The sequence below is a fragment of the Tenebrio molitor genome, chromosome 4, assembly GCF_963966145.1.
Source record: "Tenebrio molitor chromosome 4, icTenMoli1.1, whole genome shotgun sequence".
Classification (NCBI taxonomy): Eukaryota; Metazoa; Arthropoda; class Insecta; order Coleoptera; family Tenebrionidae; genus Tenebrio; species Tenebrio molitor.
In genome coordinates, this window is record NC_091049.1 from 28722103 (window position 1) to 28732628 (window position 10526).

General features: G+C 39.3%; 1 protein-coding gene across 2 annotated transcripts; it reads left to right on the forward strand.

The window, feature by feature from the left end:
* Positions 1-1947: 1947 nt before the first annotated feature.
* LOC138127542 (uncharacterized transporter YutK-like) lies at positions 1948-5285 on the forward strand. Of its 2 annotated transcripts, XM_069043583.1 has the most exons (12): positions 1948-2087; positions 2137-2352; positions 2400-2538; positions 2805-2997; positions 3049-3202; positions 3413-3610; positions 3662-3823; positions 3871-3964; positions 4015-4174; positions 4223-4368; positions 4418-4599; positions 4652-4885. In XM_069043583.1, the coding sequence occupies exons 2-12, from the start codon at positions 2317-2319 to the stop codon at positions 4847-4849; spliced, it is 1662 nt and encodes a 553-aa protein (XP_068899684.1). In that variant the 5' UTR covers positions 1948-2087; positions 2137-2316; the 3' UTR covers positions 4850-4885. The 2 variants fall into 2 exon arrangements, with proteins under 2 accessions (XP_068899684.1, XP_068899683.1); XM_069043582.1 differs by lacking the exon at positions 1948-2087 and having other exon boundaries at positions 2210-2352; positions 4418-5285.
* Positions 5286-10526: the final 5241 nt, after the last annotated feature.

A 10526-nucleotide genomic window follows, 5' to 3' on the forward strand; every position in this document is an offset into this window, starting at 1 on the left:
AAAAAAATATTGACAGTAGTAATCAAATCTATAGGAATAATCTGTATGAAAAATAAAACACGAAAGATAAATAAAAACACTTTTTAATTGTTGACACACGATTTATTTTAAAGATAAATGACACTTATTGATTCTTGTAGTTCTTGTAGAAATAACTTGTCTGTCACTATCTTTTTATCATGTTTCACTCGTAACTTCTTCATTATTTGATCTTCTTAATCAGTGATATCTACCTTCATCTGTTTCTTACACTGAAAAGAAGTTTTAATTGAATTAAATGTTATTTTTGACAGTTTACTATTGCATTGTTGTTCTTATGGAAACAACTTTCGTTGTTCTGTTCTGTTCTTTTGCATTGCACCGTGTGAACAACAATTACTGATTGAGTTGGCAATAAATTCTGGTGACTTTTGGTGACTTTTATGTCATGTTCCAACGAGAAAACCATTTTATTAATAAAAGAATACAAAAACCAAGACGTTTAAATATGAAATGTATACCAGCTGTCAACAGTGTCAATAAAACAAACCGAAATAGGTACAATTCAGAGTCTTGAAAATTTCATGTAAAATTTTGTATTGCCAACTGAAACAATTATTGTTGCTCACCCTGTATTTTAGGTACTCTTATTTCTCGTGTTTACAAACTCACCATTTACTAAATCTAACAGAAAATTTAGATTATGTAACTGTCATTTTTGAGAGTTTCTCAGCGCATTTGACGAATTTCGATTTTGACAGTTCCTTGTCACCATATTGTCGTAATTTTCCCTAATTTTGACAGAAAATAAGAAAGAAAATACGAATTGCAAAAAGTCAACTAGTTCTCTGATCTTGTCTTTAGCACTTCTTTGATTCACGTTATCTGTCATTTCATGGAGTTTTAACACGTGTGAAGATAACAGACATACCTACCTTTATCGACAAGAGTTTATCTTCATTGAGGACTTATAATAATTAAAATCCTTATCACGCTTATTATCCAACAATACTCTAAAACTGCTAAACAGCTTTAAATTTGTACGCAATTTTATTTTATGTCACTTGTTCTTCACTCGTAATCCAAAAATGGTTTGTATTGGTTAAATGGAACTTGCTACTTTAAATATTCTTGTTATTCTACCCATTTTAACAAAACGCAAACAAAAATAACTGCCAATTAAGGTAAAGGTCACAAACGTACAGTTTGTTTTTTGTCAAAACAATGACGTTTGAAGGGTTCTTTCTACTTCTAGAAATTTTGTCGAAACTCAGTTCGAATGGGTGAGAAAAATAATAATAAGTTGGTTAAGAATTAGTCAGTTCAATACAGACAGTAAGGTACTGACAATAACAAGAGAAGTGACATACCTATTTATTTTTCCTGAATCTTCAGACTTGCAGTATACTTTATTACCCTTGAATTTATGCAACCTCTAATACATCAGTGCATGAACGCAGGTCTGCCCTCTCCGTTATTACTATTATTTCTAATTTTATTATTACTATTACTATAATCTTTATTGAATCGAAACAACTTCACAATAAAAACTGATTTATTTTATCGGTCATGGTTGTGCAAATCTGGACGAGCGACAATCGGTTGTTGTTACGGATTTCGCAATGAAGTGTTGAAATGCACATAGGTACTTACGTACAAAAAATACAATATATCAAACGCAAAAAAATTAAATAGATGAGTCACAGTGCTTGTGCACTTTACGACCTACCTCCAGAAGGTGAGTATCTCTCGTCATCTTTATGCAATCTTGACTTTCGCTTAAGTTTTGTTTGTGATGCAACGCCTTTCCTGAAGACTTGATCGCTTCCCAAACATGCGAACAATGCCAGAAAACAAAAATAAAGAAAACCCCAAACTTGTTTTTCCCCCAAACAAATATTGACATTTAAAATGCAATTAAAAGAATCCTGCAGCCAATAGAAATTGTCTTTGGTCAAGTGGGGAAATAAAGTAATCGAGTGAGTTTCTCTAACAAACGTCAGGTATATCTTATCCAGTGTAGAAAACAGTTGCGCGTAATTATAGTATTAACGATGATAACAACAAGTAATTATTAAAACGGTTAGCGTATGCGTCATGTGACACAGGTAGAAACCCATCATTAAAATATTTTTGCACAACGCACCACATTTCCAGGTGGTGTCCCGTTCGCGCGCCAGACTTGGGCCTACGGAATTCACATGGTTGAGAATTTTTGTTGTGTTGTCGGATTAAAAAAAAATACGGTTATAAGACACTATCTTATCAGAAAAAAGTAGCTCCACATCAATCATTTTATGTAGATATCATTGAGAGTTGTTCGTTACTATAAGTACCATGCCCGAATATTCATCGACGGAAAACATTGTCGCCGTAAGTACCAAAACAAGTTGCGAAATGTACTCATTTCTTCCTTTCAGCCCGCAACAGCACAATTTGCAAGTCCCCAATCCAAAAACCAGAAAAATGACATCATCAAGCGGACAATTCAGGGCGTTATTGTAGCCCTGATTTATGCCCATTTTGCCTGGGCTACTTATTATTTCGTTGAAAAGACAGGTATGATTCCACCAATGGTTCTGTCAAAGTTTATGCCAAGTTATGTAACAATAATTCCAAGAAAAAATAGTTGTTGGATTAGTTTGTTATCTTAGAATCAAGTGTATAGTGTGTAGATAGCATAAAAAATTTATAGATTATCAATTCCGCAAACATAATCTCAACAACACGACGTGCACGTTGTGTATTTTTTTTGCAATTAGGTTTTGAAACAGGTCACCAGACCTGACACCTCTTGATTTCTTCTGGAGAGATTTTTTTTCCAGATGACACTCTCGATGCGACCACGTGCACCGGTTACGGCTTCTGGATGATTCTATTCATTTTCATTAATTATGGACTTCTTCATTCCTTCGTTCTAAAGAAATATTGCTTTCCCCATTTGTCTTCCTTGTGGAAACAGATCGTACGGATCTTCTGGAGAGTTGTCCCAAAAAATTTACAAGCTGTAGTGAAAAAGTATGAAGTTTCTTGTCTTTCTTCTTCGTCGTTCTTCAAATTTGCTTTCAGATACGGAGGCACAATTTTGCGCGGAGTGATCTTGGTGGCGATTCTTGCCTTCATAATCTCCGACAGCAGAGACGACTGGTGGAGGCTGATGCCGTTGGTCGGACTGGCAGTTTACATGGCGTTGGGTTTTTTACTCTCACCCTGTAAACGTAAGGTAGGATTCGTTCCAAAAGTATTTGAAAATTTGTAGGTTAGAATGTCACCGTCATTTTGACATTTGTGAGACCGATCTGGCGGTAAATTCAAAACACCCTGTCAAAAATGTTGCTCCGGGCGAGCTTTCAGCGACTAGAACCCCATTGAAAATCTGTGGCGGTCAAAATGATTTATTTGTGGTGAACTGACACAGTAGGTACTGTCGCAGATTCCATGGGACACGGTGTTGTCCGGCCTGATCGCACAGTTCGCCTTGGGTCTTTTGATGATCCGATGGGAAGTGGGACGCAACATCTTCAGCTGCGTGGGCGACAAAGTCGACACGTTCCTCCACTACGCCGTCAACGCTTCGGCTTTCGTCTACGGCGACGACCTGGTCCTGGACCAAGCCATCTTTGCCTTCAACGTACTTGACCAAAATCCGGTCGCACTTCACCCGTAACGCTTCTACTTCCAGGCTTTGGCAGCGATCTACTTCATGAACTTCTTGATCAACATCCTCTACTACTACGAGATCATGCAAGCCATCGTACTCAATCTGGGCTTGTTCCTGCAGTGGTTGTTGGGGACTCCGATCTGCGAGAGCGTCAACAGCGCTGCCAACATCTTTTTGGGAATGGTAATCAGAAAGAGTACTCTTGGGAGATTCTTTGACATCCGTTTCAGAGCGAGTCTCCCTTCTTGTTGAAGCCATATCTGGACCATCTGACAGATTCGGAGGTCCATTCGATCATGACGTCAGGATTTGCGTCAGTATCAGGTACAACTGCTCCAAGTAGACCCTTTTTTTTGTTATTTGTCGTACCCCAGGTACCGTCCTGGCCGCGTACATTTCCTTCGGGGCCAGTCCGGCCCATCTGGTCACGTCTTGCGTGATGACAGCTCCTGCGGCTCTCTGCTTCAGCAAGTTAATGTATCCAGAAATGGAAGAAGTAGAAGTCACAAAAGACAAAATCCAGAAAATAACAATGTAAGAACAGGTTTGGGAGTTGCACAAAGTCGGTAAACTCCATTTCAGGAAGTTCGATTCGGTGCTGGACGCCGCCATTAAGGGGGCCAGCGAGGCGTCGCAGGTCGTCATCGCAATCATTGCCAACTTGATAGCTTTCATAGCGTTCATCTACTTCATCAACGGGGTGCTGTCGTGGTTGGGAATACTAGTAGGTACGGGTCGTACCTCGTGAAGTTTGCAAATATTCTGCGGAGTTTTCAGGCTTTGTGGACGAATCCGAAATGTGGACTCTCGAATTGATCCTGGGAAAGGTGTTGATACCCGTCAGCTACATCATGGGCGTGGAATGGGACGAGTGCGAGAAAGTGGGACAGCTGATCGGGATCAAAACCATGGTGAACGAGTTTGTGGCGTTCCAGAAAATGAGCACCATGACACTTAGCGTAATTAGATCAGATCGATCGCTCCTCCGGGATAGTGAGTGTTGTGTTGCAGCCCAAGAGCAAAGTCATCGCCACCTACTCCATCTGCGGATTCACCAACCCCGGCTCCGTCGGCATCATGTTGTCCACCATAGGCACCTTCATGCCCAACAACAAGTACCGCTTGACCAAAGTGGTGTTCCGGTCGTTCGTGACCGCCTGTTTTGTCCTGTTCATGACCGCCTGCATAGCAGGCCTGCTCACGACCTAGCACTGTCAATAAAATCATTTCCTCATCTCGTACAAAGTCTTTGTTTGTCCTTCGCTCGCGCTCAAATTGATGCACTTGTCCGTTTCCACCAGCGTCGGCGGCTTGAACACGTTCTGGCACCGGAAGCACTTCACGAACACCGCCGTGTTGTCCTCGTTCGCCCTCACGCTGCACTTGGTGCACTCCTTGTCGGGGAACGAGTCCTCGTACGAGCTGTAGATGATCTCCAGGTTGGGCTGGGGCGGGTTGGGGCACAGGATGTGCACGGACGGCACCGGTTTTTCTCCCAGTATCGAGGAGCAGTTTTCGCCAGCGTGGGGGCGCGAGAAGTTGCTCCTGCCGTGGGTGGTCACCGTGAAGGAGAGAAGAGTCAAGAAGAGGAGAGTAGGAGTCGGCATCTTGATCACTGGGAATTTGGAAGGTGCGGAGTCTAAAATGACAGATGTCAAACGGGTGTCACGTTTTGACAGTGATCCGCGGGGTTTTTTACTGTTGCCAACCTGACATCTTCATAAAAAATTGCTATAAATCTGTTTCAAAATCAAAAATCCACCAACACTGCATTCTACTTCGAAAATGCAACCGACAACATCGCCTACTTTTGTTTTTAGTGTGTTTGCAAGCGTCAGAAAGAAGTGGGGTTATGAAAGAAAACTATAGACAGTAATTTTGGTCGTAATTCATCGTGTTTTTTTGTTCTCATTTTATTATACCACTCAAAAGTTATGATATGGTAGCTACCACCTTTTTGTATATAATAATTCTTTTGTGTTACGTAAATAAACTCGACAGTTCAATGTCAAATTTTGGCGGGAGGTTAGGCCAACCCAAAAAATGAAACTTATTCTAGGGATTTCTTTTTTGTGCCAACATAATTCAACAGGTGGTGGATTTTTGATTTTGAAACAGATTATACCTGGATTTTGACAGTTTGTTGTCGCAAGGTGCCGCAGTTTTGACAGAAAATACGAATTTAAACAAGTCAGTTATCTAATCTGAATTTTTGCATTTCTAGGTATCATTTATGTCATCTCATGGCGTTTTGACACCTGTCAAATAACACAGACAAGAGTTTATCTTCATTAAGGAATTTTGATCATTAAAATCCTTATCACGTTTTTATCTAATACTATAAAACTGCTTAACATCATTTGTAAGCAATTTGGTTTTATTTCTCTTAATACCCTTCATTCGTAATCATTCAAAAATAGTCTGCATTGTTTAAACGGAACTTCCTACTTTAAATGATGTCGTTTCGTCGTCTTTTTGTCCAGCTCGCTTTTACGGAGCCGCAGTCTTTTTTGTAGAGGGAGGGGAGAGGAGTGACAAATACGAACACGTTTGGAGCGTGAACGAAAGTGAACGCATTGCGCCGGGCGTCACCTATTTGTCAGAAAGTTGGGACCAACCTCGGCGCCCCGCTCATTGGCTGACCAATAAGCGGGCAGAGTACCCCGAACAAAAACGGGACGCAACGCTGCCCGGTATCACCTGCCCAATCATAGAGTACAAAAAAAGGGTGGTCAATCCGGAAGGTAGGCCCAGGCCCAGTGGTATAACATCGCGAAGAACACCGTGCAGAGGATAAAACAAACAATGTTATGGTGTTCTAAAATATCAGCGACGTTTTATGTTGTCAAACTGACCTAACCTGACCTGACCTGACCTGACCTGACCTGACCTGACCTGACCTGACCTGACCTGACCTAACCTATATAAAAAATATGACGTTCAAATTTCAAAAAGGCATCTTTATGGAAAAAACTGTGGTATAGCCAATAGATATCATTAAATTCCCTATATTTGGTAAAATTTTATATTAGCAAACCTAAATCAACAGGTCGTGGTTTTTTGATTAAAAAACAGACTATAGAAGAGACGTTTTCAATGACATCCGTGCTATCAATATCAATATGATAGTATGTTGGTATCACTTGCTATGTTTTACGCCATGTTGGAGGTTGAGTTTTATTGTTTGTTGCTGATGATTCACGATCACGATATATAAATTTTCTTTCACCATAACCTCAATTTCTTGTTTGACATTTTTTTAACTAGAATTTGCTTATATTGTGCGTATAATCTGCACCAACATATTAAAAATGACACTGACAGCACGGATGTCATTGAAGTTGAAAACGACTACACATATAACCTTAATCTGAAAACAACCCAACCTAACACAAAATGTGTTAATTTCCTTTAGGGAACTTAGTTATCACCGAAGTACTGCCAACAAAATCACTAGATGGCCGTAACCAACTCAGTCCCAAAAAGATCGTGCTGCCTAATATGTCCATTTTCCCTTATTGAAAGTAAGATGAATCTTTTATGCTCTGAAGTAAAAACCATTTTTGTGTTAAAATTTTATTCATAGTTTGACAGTTGTTTGGTCACGTCTTGCGTGATGACAGCTCCTGCGGCTCTCTGCTTCAGCAAGTTGATGTATCCAGAAGTGAAAGAAGTAGAACTCACAAAAGACAAGATCCAGAAGATAACAATGTTCTTACATTATTTTCTTCTGGATCTTGTCTTTTATGACTTCTACGTGCTGTTGCACTATTGGGAAGTCGGTAAACTTCATTTTTTGAAGGAGAGAAGAGTCAAGAAAAGAAGATTTGAAGACGGCATCTTGATCACTAGGAATTTGGAAGGTGCGGCGAGATGTGGAGTCTAACATGACAGATGTCAAACGGGTGTCACGTTTTGACAGATGATCCACGGGTTTTTTGACTGTTGCCAACCTGTCATCTGTATAAAAAACTGCTATCTCGATTTTGACAGTTTGTTGTCGCCATGTTGTCGCAAGGTGCCGCAGTTTTCACAGAAAATACGAATTTAAACAAGTCAACAGGTTCTCTGGTCTTGACTTTTGCACTTCTATCATTGTTTCACGTATTCTGTAATTTCATGGAGTTTTGACACCTGTGAAGATAACACAGACAAGAGTTTATCTTCATTGAGGAATTTTGATCATTCAAATTCTTATCACGCTTATTATCCAACACTTTAAAACTGCTTAACATTATTTGTAAGCAATTTAATTTTTTTGTCTGATCCTTCACTCCTAATCGTTCAAAAAAAATCTGCATCGTTTAAACGGAACTTACTCCTTTGAACATTCTTCTTGTTCTCCTCGTTTTAACAAAACGCAAATCTATAGTTTGTTTTTTGTAATACCAACATAACAATTATATTGTGCATTTGAAAGGTTCTTTTTTCTTTCAAGAATCCTTCTACCGTGTGAACAACAATTACTGATTAAGTTGGCAATAAATTCTGGTGACTTTTGGTGACTTTTATGTCATGTTCCAACGATAAAACCATTTTATTAATAAAAGTCAATAGTGTCAATAAAACAAACCGAAATAGGTACAATTCACAGTCTTGAAAATTTCATGTAATTTTTTTTATTGCCAACTGAAACAGTTATTGTTGCTCACCCTGTATAAATTTTTGCATAACTCGGTCTCTCACGTTCACGTTCACTCAGTCACGTTCACTCTCAAACTGCACTTGGTGTACTTTGAATGAGTCTTCGTACAAGCTGTAGATGATCTCCAGTCTCGAGGTGCAGTTTTAGCCCGCGTGGGGGCGCGGGAAGTTGCTCTTGATGTCGAGGGTGCCCGCGAAGGACAGAAGCGTCAAGAACAGAAGAGTTGGGGTCGGGATCTTGATCACTGGGAATTTTGAAGGTGCGGCGGGTCTAAAGTGACAGGTGCCAAACGACTGACAGTTTTTATTGTTACCAACCTGAAATCTTTACAAAAAAATACTACCAACATGAAATAAATCTGGGGGAAATTTAATAACAGTGATGACAGTTGTAATAATAATGATAATAATAAACGTGTGCCGATTCTTCATCCATGGCCTACTGCAACAACAACAATAACAAACAGCGACGTCGTGTTGATCTGGTTCACGTTATTCCACGTCACAATTGCTCCGGCTGGAATAAAATTTTCATAATGCGACGCAGACGGCGTCCACGCAGAGGAAAAAAGTACGAGAAAACCGTAGACGAGAAGGTCAAAAACCTAAATATTTACGCACCGCGTTGACACGGAAAAATGCGTTATTTTGGTACGCGTCGGATTTCGCCGCCGCCGCGGATGCCTCCTCGGGGAGGCGGCGCCGGTGCCAAGGCCTCGATGGAAAAAAAATGACGACGGCGCGGTCCCGTGATGATGCCGAATCGGCGATGTAAAATTTATAAGCCGAACATGAAGATGGATTTTTACATTATTTATGGCGGTGTCTAGACATCTTTAATGTTTTAATGAAGCCCTTCGTTTTACGAATTTATTTAAATATTTGTAGAGCGTAGTACGCTGTTGTCGGAGGACGGAGGTGGTTTACCGGCGCGGGAAACTCGCCGGGAAATGCTTAGTCAGCGATCGGCGCCATCTTGCCTGTCGACGCCATCTCGGAAAACTCCAACGCACTCTTGACACGCCGTCATTTTGGATTAGTTTGACGTTTTTACAACGTGATGGACTTTTCATCTCGAGGTGCGCTCTGATCGCTAATAAGAAAAATACTCTTCTCTCTGTTTTAATGCAGAGTGGCGATCCAGCTGTCCGTCATAATCTGAAGTCTCCTCGTAGATTGATTCGTATGAATTTCAAATGTCACCACGAAACTAGGTCATGTTTGTCAATAATATTTATGCGTTCTGACCTAGCACAGGCAAACTTTGCGAGCGCGGTCAAAGCCAAAAACAAACTATTTGATCATACTACACAATTTACCTTTCAGTCGCCATTTTGAATCGTCTTAGAAACAGTTTGTTTTTTTATTACATTTTATTTTTGTTTATTTCTTTCGATATTCATGATTAATTAATAAAAAGTAGTATTTAGCAACGATTGAAATAAACTTGATGGAAGATCGTATTACACTAAGCAAGTACCTATTGTCAAAAGCTTCATTTTGAATGTACCAGAAAGTCATCAAACTACACTGTTTTGGTTAATTTTTAAAATTAAAAGATGTAGCTTTTTATAAATTTACATGGTTTTGATTTTTGAATTGAAAAAGAAAATTTCTGGTGTGCTGAAAAAATAACACTCCATTTTGAATTGATCACAAAATGATTTAACGAAAAATAAGAAACGGTTTGATGTCACACAATGTTGATTTTAAATTCAACAACTATTTCGGGTGGTAGTGTACTGTATAATGTCAGAGTAAACACTAATGTGGTCAGACGCCATTTTGAATGTTTATTGGAACAGAAAAACTCGACAGCTGGGTCGTAACTTTTAGTGAAGTTCTGATTATTATCTACTTAATTAAATGTCTGATATTTGACAGTTCATAAAATAGTGAGATCTGACTCCATTTTGAATGTCAATAAATACCTACTGGTTGCAGTAATGAATAATTAGTTCCTATTTCATTGAGCTGATCAAAATTACTGACAGAGCCAAGGGAAACGTAAATAATGATTTAAGTGAAGATCAAAAGAAAACGGCCATTTTGATTTTTGTCTTAATTTATGGAGAATGTTGTACAAAAAGAAAACAAACTAGCGGCGACTGTATTATCGATGTGTCTAATAACAAGTGATGAAGTGAAGGAAATATTACAATGTTTTAAATAAAAAAATAAGACTCCATTTTGAATTTAAAAGTTCAGCAGTTGTGACTAGCTTTTAAAATCAAAATAAATT